The 19,559-nt window shown below is 39.1% G+C and overlaps 1 protein-coding gene across 1 annotated transcript in view; it reads left to right on the top strand.

Annotated features, from left to right (window-relative positions):
* The window catches only part of LOC134221769 (relaxin receptor 2-like), a 195,396-nt gene extending 181,676 nt beyond the window's left edge, over window positions 1-13,720 (top strand). The window contains exons 20-21 of the mRNA XM_062700956.1: window positions 11,748-13,413; window positions 13,679-13,720. Coding sequence (XP_062556940.1) covers window positions 11,748-11,789 — 42 coding nt within the window. The 3' untranslated portion in view covers window positions 11,790-13,413; window positions 13,679-13,720. The remainder of the gene's footprint in view (window positions 1-11,747; window positions 13,414-13,678) is intronic.
* The last annotated feature ends 5,839 nt before the right edge of the window (window positions 13,721-19,559 follow it).

Raw genomic sequence — 19,559 nt, 5'->3', positions numbered from 1 at the left:
ACACAATTAGGAGAAAACAGTAAAAAACTGATTTTGAACAAATCGGCGCCAATACGTTCGTTTTTTATACAGATCAATATTAATTTAACGCTCTGGGGCACTTCTAGTTCGGAAACTGCAAACAGTGCGTATACATATGTTTTTCGCAAACAAACGAAAACATTTCATTACCTTCCCTTACATTTTTTTACTTTTTTCAATGGAATTTCAGAATTTTAGATTTCAGAATATATAAAAATTCCATTTTAACCGCAAATGTCACATATGCAGTTCCTCAAACAAATGGTTTATTTGGAACTATGCGTAATTGACCTGGTAGACCAGAACTTCTACATCGAATTTATTTGAAACACAAAGCATACTAAAATGCTATCGGTTTGATGCCAGGCGTAGTTGATCTGGTAGTTGAACTCAACTCCCGGGCAATATGGAGAATCTTGAACATCTGTGTTGAACTTATTTGAATGGTGAAATATTTGCAAGGGTCGTGAGACGTCTCACTACTCACTTTGGGTTTCTCACTTTTGACAGCGAGAAGTGAGACGTCTCACTTCTCACTCCTCATTTATCACTTCTCGATGTAAAAAGTGAGAAGCTCAAAGTGAGTAGTGAGACGTTTCACTTCTCACTTCGCGCTCCTCTTTTTTACAGTGAGGAGTAAAGAATAAGGATTGAGAAGGGAAACGTCTGCGAAGTGGGTAATGAGACGTCTCTCTTCTTATTCCTAATTTCTCTCTTTCCAAATGAACTATTCGACCAAATGACCTATTCGACCAAATGTCCTATTCGGCCAAATAACCCTTTCGGCCAAACGACCCTTTCGGCCAAACGAACCTTTCGGCCAAATGACCCTTTCGGCTAAATGACCTAAATGACCCTATCGGTCAAATGACCCTTTCGGTCAAATGACCCTTTCGGACAAATGAACCTTTCAACAAAATGACCCATTACGGCCAAACGACCCATTCGGTCAAATGACTCTTTCGTTCTAGAGACCCTTTCGACCAAACGACCCTTTCGGCCTAGTGACCTTTTTGGCCAAATGACCCTTTCGGCCTAATGACCCTTTCGGCCAAATGACCCATTCGGCCTAATGACTTTCGGCTAAATGACCCTTTCGGCCAAACGACCCTTTCGGCCAAATGACCCTTTCGGCCAAATGACTTTCGGCCAAATTACTTTCGGCCTAATGACTTTTTTGGCCAAACGACCCTTTCGGCCAAATGACCCATTCGGTCGAATGACTTTCGGCATAATGGTCTGTTCGGCCAAATGGTATATTCGGCCAAATAACTTTCGGCCTAGGTATTCAGCCAAATGGGTTTCCCCGAATGACCCTTCCCCAATTTGATTAGATTTTTTTCTTCAATTTGTCTGATTTTATTTTCAAAACTAATCACTAAACATGAAGAGGGAAAGAAAATTTTCCAACCACTACAGAAATCCGTATTTTTGAATGATGGTTTGTGGTATTTCTCGGTGTTGCACTAACAAACACAATTATTCGAAGGACGGAAAGAGACAGACGAGACACCGCCGGTGGTTAATCATTCCGTAAGCTCTTTTCTTTGTCCAATTTTACTTGAGCTTTATTATCCGGAAGTTTGTTTTAGAATCCATCATACGTTTGGTAATTATGGCATAAACAAGCGGGGCTTATTGAGAGCAAATTTGACCTCTGTAATACAGTCAGATTTTTATCTCCATAATACCACGGTCAGCCATTTTTCAATACGCCTTAAGTTCATCACTTTTGGTACGCAGGAGGTTGTGGGTTCAATCCTAAGTCCGCTCCATTCTCCTTCGATTAACGCCATTAACATTAAGGTGGTGAACAAGTTGAAAGTTGGGGCAAGTTGAAACGGTTTTTTCAAAGTTGAAATTTGAAGTGCTGTAAAAAAATCATCCTTTGATAAATTTTTAATCCGTTTGCGGCGTTTGACAGTTCGGGCCAAAGATTATGCATAAAAAATAAGCAACCTTACCAAACTTTTTTATAAATATTTTGTATACTGAAAATATTTTTTATATGCATTGTTTCAACTTGCCCCACATATCGGGGCAAGTTGAAACACTGCGCTATATACAGACTCAACTCAATTTTGCCGTATTAAAAACAAAATATATGTACTCAGTGAGACTCAAGATCCATGAGGTTGTCAAGGTGACTGCACTGCCAGGATTCGCAAAAGAGTCCCATGTAAATTTTTGACGGCTTTTATTTTCTTTCAGAAATTAGCTCAAAATTGTCTCCTGTTTAAGAAAAATTGTTAAAATAGGCTTTGTTCTAGAAATTTGAAAATGAAATCCCATTTGTGTTGTCTTATCTTGATATTTACTCTCATAAAAGTCACATTCCAGATTTTGATACTTTTTTACACAAAAATAAACTAAAATATGGGACTCTTATGCGAAAAAGGGCAGTATACAACAAAGACACAAACGTTATTTCCAGGGACCAAATTCTAGAGATCGCACTACGCTGAAAATTTATCACACGCAAAAAAAAATCGTGAACCAGCAAAAATACATCGTGATTTAATTCATGGATTCGGAAACACCAGTCACGTTTTCCAGAACGTTCCAGAAAACGTGACTGTGTTCCCGAATCCGTGGCTGTTGTTCTCGAAAAAATACACCGTGAATTTGTTAGTTCACGAATTCATGAACGCTTTTTGCCTTTATCGTATATTAAGTATACGTAAAGGCTATATGTTCACTCCAAAAACAAACTTTTTATAGAAGGCTCGGAGACCCATAGTGTTATATACCAATCGACTCAGCTCGACGAATTGAGGTGATGTCTGTGTGTGTATGTGTGTGTATGTGCGCACCAAAAGAGCAAAAAGTCTCGCTCACTTTTTTTGTACTTACCCTTGACCGATTCCTTCGCAACAGGTGACGCAGTATTCTGCCCCATTGTTTCCTATTGAAAATTGGCCGGTTCGGAATATGGGCTTAGGAGTTATGGCCAAAATACTTTTTCTCATAAAAAAGCGCGTAAAAAAGTCTCGCTCACTTTTTTTGTACTTACCCTTGACCGATTTCTTCGCAACAGGTTGCATTTGACGCAGTATTCTGCCCCATTGTTTCCTATTGAAAATTGTCCGGATCGGACTATGGGCTTGTGAGTTATGGCCAAAATACTTTTTCTCATAAAAAAGCGCGTAAAAAAGTCTCGCTCACTTTTTTTGCACTTACCCTTGACCGATTTCTTCGCAACAGGATGCATTTGACGCAGTATTCTGCCCCATTATTTCCTATTGAAAATTGGCCGGATCGGACTATGGGCTTGGGAGTTATGGCCAAAATACTTTTTCTCATAAAAAAGCGCGTAAAAAAGTCTCGCTCACTTTTTTTGTACTTACCCTTGACCGATTTCTTCGCAACAGGTTGCATTTGACGCAGTATTCTGCCTCATTGTTTTCTATTGAAAATTGGCCGGATCGGACTATGGGCTTGGGAGTTATGGCCAAAATACTTTTTCTCATAAAAAAGCACGTAAAAAAGTCTCGCTCACTTTTCTGCCTTTCTCGTATACAAAGTATACGTAAAGGCTATATGTTCGCTCCAAAAACAAACTTTTTATAGAAGGCTCGGAGACCCATAGTGTTATATACCGATCGACTCAGCTCGACGAATCGAGGTGATGTCTGTGTGTGTATGTGTGTGCGTGTGTATGTGTGTGTGTGTGTATGTGTGTGTATGTGCGCAAAAAGTCTAGCCCACTTTTCAGGTACTTACCCTTAACCGATTTGCTCGCAACAAGTTGCATTCGACGCAGAATCCTATCCCATTGTTTCCTATTGAAAATTGGCCGGATCGGATTATGGGCTCAGAAGTTATAGTCAAAATATTTTTTTTTAGACAGCAACGAGTGGAAAAGTCTAGCCCATTTTTCAGGCACTTGCCCTTGACCGATTTGCTCGCAACGAAATGCATTCGACGCAGAATCCTGTCCCATTGTTTCCTATTGAAAATTGGCCGGATCGGACTATGGGCTCAGAAGTTATGGTCAAAATACTTTTTTTTAGACAACAACGAGTGGAAAAGTCTAGCCCATTTTTCAGGCACTTACTCTTAACCGATTTACTCGCAACAAAATGCATTCGACGCAGAATCCTGTCCCATTGTTTCCTATTGAAAATTGGCCGGATCGGACTATGGGCTCAGAAGTTAAGGTCAAAATACTTTATCTTTCGACGAAGACGAGTGAAAAAATCTAGCTCACTTTTTAGGCACTTATCCTTTACCGATTATTTCTCAAAAGTAGCGTTCGACAGGGGATCCCGTCCCATTACTTTCTATTGAGAACTGGGCAGACGGGATCAGAAACTATGGTCAAAATACATTTTTAAGCAAAAAAGGCTTGGAAAGTCAGGCCAACTTTTCAATCAGTTTTCATCAACCGATTTGCGCGCAACAGATTGTGTTCGACGGGGAATCCTGTCCGATTGTTTTCCAATGAAAATTGGGACTCTGGGCTCGAAAGTTTTAGCCAATATATTTTTTGCCTTTCTCGTATACAAAGGAAAAAAATAAAAAAAAAATTAGCCGATATACTTATTTTACAAAAAAAAACTTTTTTAAAAGAAGCCCAAGAACTAATTTTTTATTCGTAAAATGCATTTAAAAAATTCACTTAGTTTTGAGACACTTGGTCTTAACTTGTTTACTCACAACAAGTTGTATAGGACGGCGAATCATGTTTCATGTTTTCATTAAGATTCTGCCCATTGTTTTGTATTAAACTGACCATAAAAAATTTAGCCATAATATTAGGTATTAAGAACTAACTTACTTTTCGAGCACGTTCAAAGAGAGATCTGAGTAGAAAAAGCCGCGTAGTCGATAGCAGTTCTATTCTGCTGTCAGGTTTGTTTTATATGAACATTAAAAAATGTATGTGACTTCGTAGCTATTGAATTGGCATCGACAAATACAGATTAAAAATTGTCTCAAGTCACGCTTTTTTTGGAACAGAAATATTCCATAAAGAGAGGGGGAGTAACTTCAATGTTCATAGAAATGAGCGTTTTTCAATTGCGTTTATCTTAAATCATTCGATTAATACTCATAACTCATGTTCTATTTGATTACCGTGGATATAATTAAGAACTTGAAATCCAAAAATCGCTAGCTCGGTTGATGGAATTTAGAAACCCTTTGTAGTACTAATTACACATATATCGGAGTAAGCTGTTCAATTGGTTTGTGAGTTAGGAGATGGCGAATTCTGCTTTAATCAGGGAAATTCAAAATATCAAGTCTTCCAGTTAGTTTCCGGCGTAACCCACTTCTATCTACCACAAGCATTACATGCGCAACCGAGAATAGGATTTGAGCTAATTTTTTCGTTGTTTGAATTATCGTTAAACAAATAAATTTCATTATTAATGAGCGTTTGTGGTTTTGAGGAAAAGTTATCAGGTAATCAATTTTTACTCTTTTACTATTATCCGATAATAAAAAGGTACGTCCTAATAATAATGTAAATAGGATGTAGTTTGTCAAAAATCCTTGCTACATACGTTTGAACATTCTTGGTTTTCTAAAAGGTGACGCTTATAGTTTGTGTAGATTACGAGATGTTACACGACAACTTTGACATCAAGAGCCTCCTTATTATAGCTTTATCCTGATAAAGCTTGTAGTCGGAATAGGCTCTCAAAATGGTTTTAGCTACATTCTCAATATTTCGAAGATACGATTTTTTTTCAGATCTTGGAACATGTGTAATTTGAATAGTTCTCTATTTTTGGTTTTAATTCTTTCAAAAATGGACGCATTCAGGCTTTTGATTGACTATTTGTTTACAATTTAACTTCATAAAAAATATTTTGCAATTTCTGATCATAATACCGGGTTTACAGTTAGCATTTGAGTGATGAAACGGTCTACTTTTCCATACCAATGACATGTATGGGTGCTTTAATGAACATTATGCAACTCAAATGGGTTGCATAAAATCCATTATTTTCCATTATAGCAAATGCTGGTTTTCCAAATAGCACTCATTTGGGTGCTATAATGGAAAACCAGCATTAGAACAATAGTTACATGGCCACATAATTTGGCTCTGTGTCACGTAATAAATAAAATAATTTGGTGAGCATGACATCAAATTCTCCAAAGGCAGGTTTATCTATCGCTTTATGGTCTGTCGAGCACCTAATGTGGCACGATAACATGGAATCTATTTGTTTTCTGCAGCAACATGATATTTTGGGAAGATTGGTCATGTGAAGTAAATAAAATTGTACCATTTTGGTACAGATTTATCATACTCTTGCTGAAAAAATCATCTTTTTGCAACTAGTTGCACAAACTACTATTTTCTTCTTTGCAATGAAACTGCCATAGCATCATCCCATGAATGAATATGTACAAGATACAGCGATGACTCGATTTTTAGCATGTTAAAATTTTTCTGCCCCTGAAAAGGTGCTTGGTGGCCTTGTGTCACTGCTTCTGCCTCATAAGCAGGAGATTAAGGGTTTGATCCCTGGCTCTTTCCAATTTCCTATTAGATAATTTCGTTAATCATATAACTCAATCTCTTTGCAAATCAAATTCTCATTGCTAGCAAGTATGATTCTAAATATAGAATTGTTATAAAAAGCTGCATGTTACTTAGTAGCAGTAAATAAAATGTAAAAATAGATTGGTATTCATTTGTACCCGCATACGAATGCTATATACGGTCGCTATGCTCGTGCAGGCCTCATACAAGTAAGAATGTGTGAGGTTAATGTGCGGGTAGCGATGGTGTGGTAGACGTGTGCGTGGTATTAGAATCCAATAGCATTCAAATTCTAATTGTAAAAAATGAATCCCATTAGAATTCACTTTAATACTTTCTCATTACTCTAGTACTTCTAATTCTCATTCATATATTCCTATCCCATAGATCGCATCACTTACCAAAGTGAATCCAGATAATATATCCCTTCATACTAACACAATATCCTATCCTAAGACTATCGTGGAGATGCAGAGGTATACTCGGTCTCTAGTAGCAACGAGAGTTGAACTAATAATCCTTCCTTCCCTTGATGACCGTAAGGACGTGGCCGGCGCCGTAATTGACTTAGTTAAATGCATTGAATTTCCGAAATTTGCACATTGAGAATGATAGCTAAACCCAAGCTCCATTCAATTGGTTCCTTGTGCAATTTCGCAAGTTCTAGTCAATCACGGAGTAGCAACTACGAATTGTACGGTTATCCTGCTCATGCTCATGCTCATGTTAAAATTTTTCTGCCCCTGATTTCGTCTACAACCAATTTTATGACGATTTTGATATGGTTTCTCCACGAGTCAAAACCATTAATATGTTTATATTTGTTCTATTTGACCTCTCTAAAGAATTTTTCTCGACACATTTTATAAAGAGCGAGAAAGGCATCATCACCGCTAGGTGGATTAATCTGGGTTTTTGTATTTACCCTTGACTGATTTCTTCGCAACAGGTTGCATTTGACGCAGTATTCTGCCCCATTGTTTCCTATTAAAAATTGGCCGGATCGAACAATGGGCTTGGAAGTTATGGCAAATACTTTTTCTCATAAAAAAATCGCGTAAAAAAGTCTCGCTCACTTTTTTGCCTTTTTCGTATACTAAGTATACGTAAAGGCTATATGTTCGCTCCAAAAATGAACTTTTTATAGGAGGCCCGGAGACCCATAGTGTTATATACCAATCATTTCAGCTCGACGAATTGAGGTGATGTCTGTGTGTGTGTGTGCGTGTGTGTGTGTGTGTGTGTGTGTGTGTGTGTGTGTGTGTGTGTGTGTGTGTGTGTGTGTGTGTGTGTGTGTGTGTGTGTGTGTGTGTGTGTGTGTGTGTGCGCACCAAAAGAGCAAAAAGTTTAGCTCACTTTTTTGCACTTACCCTCAACCAATTTACTCGCAACAGGTTGCATTCGATGCAGTATACTGCCCCATTGTTTCCTATTGAAATTTGGCCGGATCGGACTATGGGCCTGGAAGTTATGGCCAACATACTTTTTCTCATAAAAACGCGCGTAAAAAAATCTAGCTCACTTTTAATGCACTTACCTAAACTGATTTCCTCGTAACAGGTTGCATTCGACGCAGAATCTTGTCTTATTATTTTGAAACGTTCAATTCTTTTCTTTGAAGCCAACGGCTTAAGCGCCACCTTCGTATCTGAAGGACCGTTAACTCTTTTTGAAATACCCCGGCAAGAGACAACCCTCTCAAGGCAGGTTGAAACAGTTTTTTGTAGAATTAACCGCACAAATGAACGCAAACGATTACCTTCCAACCAATTATAAAATAAATAATAATCAATTCAAAAAGCCAATCTCCAGAACTGAATGGTTACAACAGTTTCTCAATGAAAAGCTAATCCTAGATTAAATATAAACCACATGTGACGACCGTTTCTGGTTGAAGCAAAACTAGACTCGAAGTAAATTTAATATTTCATTTTATTCGAGCTTCCGTTTAATTTAACCGATTGAATTTTTAGAGCTTTACATAATTCTAAATTTATTAAAATTCTACTTTCCTTTCAGGTAAAGCTACAATTGTGACGTCACATGCAATTAAATTGGTTAGCCTAAATTATCTATACAGGCCCTATTAGTTTGGTGAACGGTTTGGTCTGACCTTATTCGTTTTGCAAGCGTCCCTCGACGGTTGCATGCAATTTCCAACGTTGAAACGTGAGCGAAAGCTGCTTTGAGGCGTAAGTCGCAGTGTGGTATTCAAACTGCTCGTGCGTATGGCGTTTTTAGACGAGGTAGAGATGTCCTCGGGCTTGGTGGAGTCAGAGCTTTTGGTTGCGAAGCTCTACGCCTCACGTCTTGGCTATACGAGCGATCACGGGGCTTTTGAGGACTCGAACCACTCACTGTGTCCGATCGTTTCGTCCAATTTTGGAAACCGTGACTTGATTTCACCACAGGTGTCTTTACTGCCGCCGTGTATATCGACCGCACCACGCAGGGGTTTTCAAACAACCCAAACTTGCAGCCCACGTTGATTGGGCAACACGCCTAAACAACGCAATCTTATTAACTTCACTTCATAAGTTCACCAATATAATCTAGCTTACCTGATAATTTCGTTTCCCAATAGTTCACTTTTTATATTTATTCAAAGTACTTAGGAACTCTTAAAATTCACTTTCTAAAACTTTTTGTAATATAAATAATCATTTAATAAAGATCGTTCAATTATAATTCGCGCAGACTTACTCCGAATGTAGTTAATTTAGAATATATTATAATAGTTTTAATAATCTTTAAGCTTTCCAAAACTTTTAACTCGGCCAAAATGCGTCCGAACTCAACTTAATACTCCACCAGAATAAAGCGTGTATTCACGATTCAAAATGGAATCAGCTTTTTGTATGATACACAATTGTAACCCAGTGCTGTACCAAAGAATAATGTAATCTTTCCGCATTGGTCAGTTTTGGAGAGCGAGTTTTTTTGATTTTCTTAATCGATATTCGTTTTTTGATTCCTTGATTTGGAGGTCAGTGGAAATTGCGCATTAATTATATTTAAACCAAGTGTTTCGCCTTAAGTTACGCAACAAGTTATTTTAGTACTTTATTTCTTGCCTGAATATTTTGAATTAAACAATCTCACAGATAGGAGGCAGCACATGTATACATATATGACTTGTATGCTAATGGTGACACTAAGGGAAATTCATTATTCATTTCAAACTCAAGACATTTATTAAAAGAAATTATAATGAGAAAAACAAAATCTTACAATTTCTTATTGAAAATTGGCCCGATCGGACGATGGGCTCAAACGTAATGCCCAAAATACTATTTTTTTACCGCACGAGAAAGACATCATCACCGCTAGGTGGATTAATCTGGGTTTTTTGCGTACAGATTGATTACGTCCTACTGGTGACCACTCGGATCACTTTTCAGGATGGTTAATTAGTTGGTTCACCTGAGATGTGTACCTAATTAATTCGATTGTGGCTTCTCCATAAATTCACATTAATTAACCAGCGTATCTCTCATAAACTCCTCGATTCGAGAAAGAGGAACTGGGGAAGTGAATGGTGAAGTTACTGAAATGTTTACATGCTCTATGTTTTATATTTTTGGGTGCCAGTGCTCACTACGAGGAGAAGTTGATTAAGATTCTCAAAACTAGACCATGCAGTTTAACCATGACCATTTTCATCCTATTCTTTAGTAAAGATTGTAGGAGGGCATTCATGACGGGATGGGCGAAAATTTATTAAATTTATTTTCAGAAGTTTGGACCTATTCATAAAGTTATGTTCTCCGAATGTATTTAAGGACCATGTTAAATTCTGAAAAAAATATTACTTTAAATTGCGAGGATGAGGTTTTGATTCGTTGTTTCAACTTGCCCCACACCATGCATTTCTATTTGCCCCGATAGGTTAAAAATGCGGATCAATTTCAAACGACCATATTTCAAAAACTAAAATAGGGTTTTCAATGATTTTTCATAATCATTATGCTTATTCAACATTGGATGATTGCCTACCATGCAAATTTGATGAAAAAACTATTCCAAATATCATGTTGAGACCTGTTTCATTGGCACGTCAAATAGTTGGTTTAGATTTTGCAAAGGGTGGAAAATAAACAATGGCAGGAATTGCTTCTAGTAGCTGCAATCTTCCGGGAATGGCAGTCAGAAGGTGCGCTTAGGGGAGTAGTTTGTTGAAAAAAATAATCAGGGCATTCGGTCATTTCAGATCTAAATTACAGCTTCTGTTTCAACTTACCCCGCATTTCAACTTGCCCCGGTGTACCTTAACTTTTTAAAGATTTAACGTCAACGGCGCGCAATTTTCGGCAAATCAACGTCAACGTGAACGAACAACGTTGAACTAACGTCAATAATGCCAAGAATGACCACATCGTTGATTTTTGCCAAAGAGAGAAACTTGTCCGGGAGGTGCTTTCATGATCAACGGGTATGTCAATAAGAGAAAATTTCGGGTGCTACTCCCAAGGCAAAAAGAACTTTTCTGTAATTGTCGGCATATCCCTGCCAAAAAGGTGTTTGTAATATGGTAATTAAGCTGCGAGCTTTCATCATAATAAAAGTTTTTTTAATTCATCAAGAAGATTTAAATTTTTGAACAGTACAAACGTACTGAAACCCTGATTCTTATTGATCTAAGGTTGAATCAACGTTAACCGTTAACGTTAATTAACGAAATCTGTTGACGTTATCTAATAACTTCCACGAACGAACGTAGTTTGCGGTGAACGTTAATGTCAAAGTCAACTATTTAACGTAACGACGTTAATAATTGATTAACATTAACATAAAGTATGGGCATAAAGTATCTTTTTGCTTGTCACACACACATTTTACAAACTCATGCATTTGGTTGGCTTCGGAACCTACTAGTTAAATACTGCATCTGCACTGCATCTGGATCACTAAGCTGGGAGTCGGCTATAATCTGATTGTCATAAAGCAATAAGCTTGGGTAAGTCGGAGAAGGATATGTGACGGTCTAGCCCAATAACTAGTACCAGAAATGAAAATACTAAATCAAATTTTTTCAAAAAAAAAATTACGTTTCCGATGTAAAGCAATTATTGTTTACAATTACATCCAAAAGCCATTATTTAGCCGGAATAAGCATTTCAGCTTTGATATAGAAAACCAATGCACCTGATGAAGCTTTTGTAATTCATCTACTAAAGCACAGTAAATGATTATTAATTTCATTCATTTCTGTATCATCCCGCAGGACCGTGCTTCGATCAATACCAAAGTGTACGAGTTCAAATAGCAGCCAACGGGGATGGTCGGCCGGCGGCACACGGTGTCCCATTCGCGCCGTCGTACCGGCACGGGAGCGAACCCGGACCACCGCAATCATCGGCACTGTTTCCTTCCCATTCAGAACCCATTCCAGCAGCAACATCACCATCAACTACAAAAGCACACATCTAACCCCGGATCGCCCTCGTCGACGTCGGCCATGACCGCAATGACCGACTCGACGTTGACGATGATTGAGCCCTGCTCTACCGGTGTGGCAGGCCCATCAGCCCAAACGTCACTGACGGTTAACAACAGTACGACCACCACCTTTGCCACCTGCACCAGCAGCGGTGGCATCCACAGGGACAACAGCCTGAGGCTGAAGCCTTGTCTCAGCTTCGGAGCAACAGCAGCTTCTGGTGCGTTCGCGGAGACTGGCCCAGGACACAAAGCGCCATCAGTGGGCCTGGAAATGGTGACCATGAGGACCCCACAGCGGAAAGGATCGTTTCAGGTGCTGTTGAAGAAGGACAGCGTCCGCAGCCGGAGCAGCATCATTCAAGAGCTGTAAACCATGGGAAAACTGACGACACGGAGAAGGTGGAATGGATTGCGTGTTTGATGCGTTTCGATTGGTTCCTCGTGTCGCCGTACCGCCGCTCGTTTATCGAGTTCGATGCTTAGATGGGTCATCCGATTTTTTCCCTTTCGGGGATGGCATCGACGGACGCCGACAGTGATATGCATGTCTGTGATGTTAATTGGTTAGGACGGCTTAGGACATGACGGCGACAGGTTTGTGCTCTGGGACAGATGAACGACGAGAGAGATTACAAGTTGGACACAAAGTGTGATAAACTGTTAGTCAGTCAAAGGTGCGTTAGTTAAATTGTGGATGAAGTGATTCGAATGGGATGCGAATGAAGTGGTTAAACTGAATGCCGAATGCAAGCAGTTCTGTGCTTCAACGGTGGATTATGTTTGCTAATAGAACTCAAATGAAAATGGAGTCTAACACGTATATGCTAGCAAAAGCAACAAAAGTTTGACAATTTCTTCTACGGAAGCGATCCAATGCCTAAATTGACCTCTATTATTCAAGCTAAATCAGCCAAAACGACTTGTTCTCAGATTGGTTTCCATATAGCCTCACACCTAGGAAATTATTCTGTCCCGCCCAAAAATTCCGTCGAATCCGACTCATTTTCATGAAGCAATCCAAAAATTGAGTTAATAAGACTACTTCATTAAAATCTGTTTGCAGTATATAGCATTCAGAAAAAGTTGGACCATACTTATATGAAAAGATTCAAAATCAGTTTTTTCGATACCGATATCCCCTGAGTGATTTTTTTTTGCTTCTAGAAGCTACTATTAAAATTTCAGCCAGATCCGTCAAGACTAAGTGGGCGCTTAAGGAGAATTGACGCCAAATCTACAATATTTGGCGTGAATATAGGTATTTGCATGCGTGCCTCTCTCGCTGTAGACGGTGGTGGAATATGTTATATAGAGAGGTGGAATATGCATCACCACATCATTGCGCACATCACACTGCAATCATTTGACATGCAATTAAAATAAAGCAAAAAATGAATTTTCGCGTTCGGTTTTTCGTTTTTGGCACGAATTTGACAAAATTAAAATAGGTATTTCTCACTTTATTGCTCAAGAACCCGTTGATTGAGTTTTCGAATAGTTGTTATCCGTAGTGAAAATAGTAGAAAAATAATAAAAGTCGCCAGCATCAAAGCGTAAACAACGCACTGGGTTTTTGATTTAGAATTTAGGCGATTTAGGACTCAAAATGCTTAGAAGCAAAGTAAACTATTCTTATCTTTATGACGAGTGGCCATTGTATTTTTTTATCTACCATTTTTTTGGAAGACTCATTCGTCGTAAAGCGTTACGGAGCCGGAATCATGTTTTTGAATACAGTTTTTCATGATTCTTATATAGTTTTGGGGAACCGAAAGATTCGCGGTTTGGTCGAGGCACTCTTTACTTTGCACAAAACAGAACACGTTCATTCACGCAATAATTGATTTACTTTCCGACCCCACAAAACAGAACTTAATCCAAAACGGATCCGCGTCCTTGTTCACTTTTCAGACGACATCATTGTTGTTATACACAATCGATTTTTTGGATTGCTGTCCAAAATCGACTTTTAAAATATTCGGGGGAAATTGATCCCTCTCGAAGAACTTGCTTTGATAAAACTATAAAGGTGCCCTCAGATTTATCAAATATTTCCCCTTCAAAATACGCGGAATTATCGAATTGCTGTGCATATACATGAACGATTTTTGTTATTGAATTCGACAGCACATGCAATTTTAAAATTTGGGGAGACTTGTTCCCCTTTCTATGAGATTTACGCAATAAATCATGTTTCCTGCCAACCCTTCATCAAATCCGTCAAATCTACAAAAAATTAGAAGCCTAAGAACAGATGTCTTCTTCTTCTTCTTCTTCTTATTGGCATTACATCCCCACACTGAGACAGAGCCTCGCAGCTTAGTGTTCATTAAGCACTTCCACAGTTATTAACTGCGAGGTTTTTAAGCCAACTTACCATTTTTGCATTCGTATATCATGAGGCTAGCACGATGATACTTTTATGCCCAGGGAAGTCGAGACAAAACCAATCCAATCCGCGCGTCTTACCGCACGGCTAAGGAGGGCCCTAATGATAAAGAACAGAATGTAGAACAGATGTATATCTTTTAAATTTTTTCGCAAAATTTTCGTATGGGTGACTAACGGGGGATCAAGTGTCCCCATATTGAGGCAATAACTTCAAATCCAAATATCCTAAAACTTTGATGGAATGTTGACATTTTCATCAGTATAGATCAATAAGCATATTTATGGCTTGTTGCTGTGAAAAAACGAAAGACTTTGGTCATTGTTATGAAAAGTTGTTCAAATTTTGCGTGGCCAATAAAAAAAATCTTTAGGAAGGTCAAAACATACAAACCGCCCTGCAGAATAAATAAGGTTGTCAATCCAAAAAATAACTCACCACATAAAGGTCATTTATCTAGAGGATCTATACTAAAAAATACGCTAGAACAAAACTACTTTAGTTCTCGATAAAACAGGGGGTGATCAAGTCTCCCCAGGGATCAAGTCTACCCACCTTCCCCTACTATCAGAACGTTCGTGGTCTGAGAACAAAAACGAATACTCTGCTTCTGTCGTTACTCGATTGCGATCTTGACATTGTTGTGCTGACAGAAACATGGCTTCACTGTGACATCGCTTCCTCTGAATTCGCCAGTAACTATGTTATTTACCGTTGCGATCGTAACGCTTCCACTAGTAATCTCCGTAGAGGCGGCGGCGTACTAATTGCTGTCAAATCTGAGCTGCAGTGTATTTCGGTGAACCTCGTCGATTGGGATTGCCTAGAACAAGTCACTGTTCGCATAATTCTGCCTCAATTTCCGCTTTACGTTAGCTTCATCTATATTCGCTCAAACAGCTTCCCTGATATCTACACGAAACACGTGGATTCTATTAGCCAGATACTGAATCGTGCCGATTCCTGCGACATCATTGTTTGCCTCGGAGATTACAATCTGCCGAATCTTGTCTGGCATTTCGGTGATGAAGTTAACGGATACTTGCCTATCAACGCGTCAACTGAGAAGGAGCTTGCCCTGTGAGACTCCTTGTTATCCTCCGGTCTGCATCAGATCAATGATCTTCTGAACGCGAACGGCAAACTTTTTGGCTTGGTATTCGTAAGCGATCCATGCATCATAGATCTCTTCAAGTCGCCATCTACTCGTATGCAGCATTGTCGGTTCCGTGAGTACATGGAAAGCCTTCAAGCAAATTTGAAAAATGATACTTCATCGTTCTGGGAGGAAAGGGGCGCACAATATCCCGGTTGACATAACTAATCGTACGCTTTCCTCCCGATCACCTGACGCAACAGCAAATTTGTTTGCCAGCTTCTTCCGCTCAGTACATGACGACAATCCTCCTCCAGTGGATCAAAGCTACATCAAAAGTCTTCCGTCGTACGCCGTCCGGATTCCTCAAGTCACTTTAAGCAATGTAGATATTTTCGAAGCTCTCAGCTAGCTTGACACATCAAAAGGAACGGGATTTAACGATGTTGATTCAACATGGGTTCATGAAAAAGCGATCGACGACATCCAACCTAATGGCATTCACTCATGCTAAACGAATTGGAGAACCGTAGTCAGGTCGACGCTATTTATTTTGACTTTTCAAAGGCGTTTGACATGGTGCTACATGCACTAGCGATAGAAAAACTTGACCGACTTGGCTTACCTACTTGGACCATTCGGTGGTTAAAATCGTACTTATCATCTCGCAAGGCTTTCGTGAAAGTACATGACGCCAAGTCTGATGCCTATGACATTCCCTCTTGAGTACCGCAAGGGAGTATTCTAGGTCCGCTCATCTTTATTCTTTTCGTCAATGATCTGTGTAACAACCTGAGCTCCGGAAAACAGCTTTATGCGGACGATTTGAAAATATACCGTGCCATAAAATCGCTGGTAGACTGTGTTGTGCTTTACATACTGATATTGTAAATGTTGCAAACTGGTGCGTCCGGAATATCGTTCCCTCGAGCTAGTAGCCTACTTTCCCTTACGACCCGGCTTCACATACCTTTCCGATTCACCGGGCGAGGACTAAAAGGAAGCTACTAACTCTTGGTTCAGGTTCGGTCCAGCGTACGATAATTAGCGACGTACGGGGACCGTGCTCTCGGAAACTGACCACCTGGGGTTGTAGCTTACGGGTGGTTCTACGAAAGTTTTTGGCGACTGTCCGGTCAGTTTCGCTCGACTGAGTGAGGTTCGCCACTCCTCTCCGTTTAGCTACCTCGAAAGGCGGGCCTTAGCGGACACACGAGCTCGAATGGTTGCTCTGCGACCCACAACAAAAATCGAACGGGAACCCCAAATTGACTCCGCTGGTCGCTTTCAAATTTCCAGCCCGTACAAAAAAAGCGCCTATGCGTTTTTTTAAGTAGAATCACGTAATCGTCAGGCGAACTGATGGAAAATAAGCTGTATCCGGAAGACATCAAAAGATTCCTTTTACATCACTTCACTTTTTTAAAACAACTGTTCTCAGTTTTCTACCTTCGACAGACTTTGAAGGTGCACACGTTTCACTTTGAAAGTATTATTCACCAAACTCGGAACTGAAAAACCGCGATACTTCTACTCCTCTAGTGCGAGCGAAAATGAAACCTTCAGGAAACCTTGAAGGACAATTGCTTATTCTTTAACGATTTTCGAATGGCGATAGCAGTTTGGCGCCTTCCTAGATTTAAGCAAATGGTTGAAAAAAAGCTCTATACTTTCAGGAGCCATTGCTGCACTCACTGAAGCAGTATACCACTTTGCTCAGCCGAGACGCAAATCGCACGAAACATTTCATTATCCCAAGACAGTCAAGTAGTCAGGCAAAGACTGGTTGTATTTTGGTCTCGCTTTGGACTTTGAATCCCCAAGCCGACTTAACGAATTCTAGCATTATTTTGCTTAAAAAGATAAAAACGTCCAAAGCTAAATTAATTCAAATGAAATAAAATATATACAGAAAAGAACAAAAATAATTAATTTACAATAATGCAGCTTTAATTCAATCAAAATATTATTCTTTTTAATTTAATTACAATAATAAAAACTAACTTAAAATTTATTTACAATTGATTTTGCTTAAAAAGATAAAAACGTCTAAAGCTTTTGAATTTCTTTTAAATTTAATTCAAAATATCCGTCGAACGTTACATCATTCTTACCAACAAATCATGTTGTTGCTAAGAACAATCATATTCCATGCTATCCTGCCACATTGCATAGCTTAACAACCCATGAAGCGATAGATGAACTTGCCTTTGAAAAAAATAGTGCTGTATTTTTTGTTTAGTGATGAGATGAATATATGTTCAGTGAAATGAAAAACGGTACAATTTCCCTAAAATAGCAGGTTTTGCCCAGGTCAAAATTTTTATCAATAGCATTTTTAAACTTTCATATCATCAATGAGAAATCTTTAAACTCCCTACATTTGCTTGAGTAAATAAGGGTTTTTATAGTTAGAAACAAAGCAAATCAAATTATGTATTTAATTATTGGTTTTATTTCCAGAAGTTTTGAAAAAGCAAATCGCTAATAATTCTACACAGTATGAAAGTTGTCTTTTTAAAGATTTCATGTAAATACGATACGTTTATATAACTCCTACGTCTACTAGCGAGCGGTTATGTTTAAAACATTACCCATTTTTATTGTCTTTATTAGGGAGACTTTCAGCCCTACACTGGCTCGTCTCCGGTAGCATTATCCATTACTTTTTTCCCTATTCGATTCGTTCTGGGACCCGCGAGGTTTGTATGTACAAAAAGTTGGTGAATTCTACGGGGAAATGTAAATAAAAAATCATTAGAATACAGTTTTGGGTCAGATGTTGAGGAAAATAAAACAAATGTACGGAAATTGATCTAGAGTGCGGTGCTGCAAATAGGTCATTGTGACATTTGCAACACCTGGTTTTTTTTTGCTAGTTGTAAATAAATTTAGGAAAAAGTTGTTAGTAATAGCAATCCCTTGATATTTCTCAATATTATTCTGTGCGCTTTCCCAACGAGAAGCCATCTTAGTAAAAGAAGTAAAGTTCATCTACATTTTCCTTATTTTTTATGTTTACAAATATATGTCTATCGTGTGTTTGACCATATAGAGCTTGCTGACGTTTAATCATCTTTCTCTTCCAAGCGCATAGAAAGGATAGGATTTGTTTTCATTGGGAAACGTTTCCTTATATTGACTTATATTTTGAAAAAGGTGCTTTTGAAAGCGCGAGTGCATTTAGTTCTGGATTCCAGGAGGCTTGTTCTTAGCTTGTATACTCTGTTTGATTACATTCTATTGAAATATTGGCGAATGACTTCTCGACATCGAGTAAGGCCATGGCGTTTGTAACACGAAAACCAAACTGTTCTTCGAGCAAGATGTTGTGATTTTCGGCAGACGCAAGTTGCATATTCTGAGAGAGCGCGGATCTTACTGAAGAAATCACTGTTTCTAATGTTCTTCATTTTGACCTGGATAATTTTCTTCATAGGCACGGCGAATGCTGGATAAAGTATATCACCATTGGTACTTCGCATACCTGATTCAGAAGGAATAAAATAGACCCCATCTCGCGGTCCTTAGCATCTTACCCAGCAACTCCTATCCCTACCTCCTCGTGGTGCTGGTTGGGATACGAGCTACCTTAGGGAAGATCGGGTAAACAATCCCGGTGGGAACTATGGTCGTATGCTGACAGGGAACAGGGATTTCCGGGCGGTGGATCCCATCGCGAACACTTCATTCAAGTACCACATCTACTATAGCGGCGGTGACAGAACAGAACAAGGAGTTGGCTTCATGGTGATCGGGAAGCAGATGAAGCGTGTTATCCAGTGGAAGCCGATAAGCGACCGCATTTGCATGTTGAGAATGAAGGGCAAATTTTTCAACTATAGCCTGATCAGCATCCATGCCCCAACGAATAAGCCTGATGACTTGAATGATGAGTTCTATGATAGCCTTGATAAGGACTACAGAGAGTGCCCAACACACGATGTAAAGATTGTCATCGGGGATGCAAATGCGCAGATCGGAAGAGAAAGTTTCTTCCGCCTTGTCATTGGTACGGAAAGCCTTCATTCCGCTACCAACGATAATGGTTTGCGACTTGTAACCTTTGCTGCTGCTAGAGGGATGGCAATAAGCAGTACTTACTTCGC

Source organism: Armigeres subalbatus, chromosome 3 (genome assembly GCF_024139115.2).
Source record: "Armigeres subalbatus isolate Guangzhou_Male chromosome 3, GZ_Asu_2, whole genome shotgun sequence".
Lineage (NCBI taxonomy): Eukaryota > Metazoa > Arthropoda > Insecta > Diptera > Culicidae > Armigeres > Armigeres subalbatus.
This window is presented reverse-complemented; position numbering and strand designations above follow the sequence as displayed.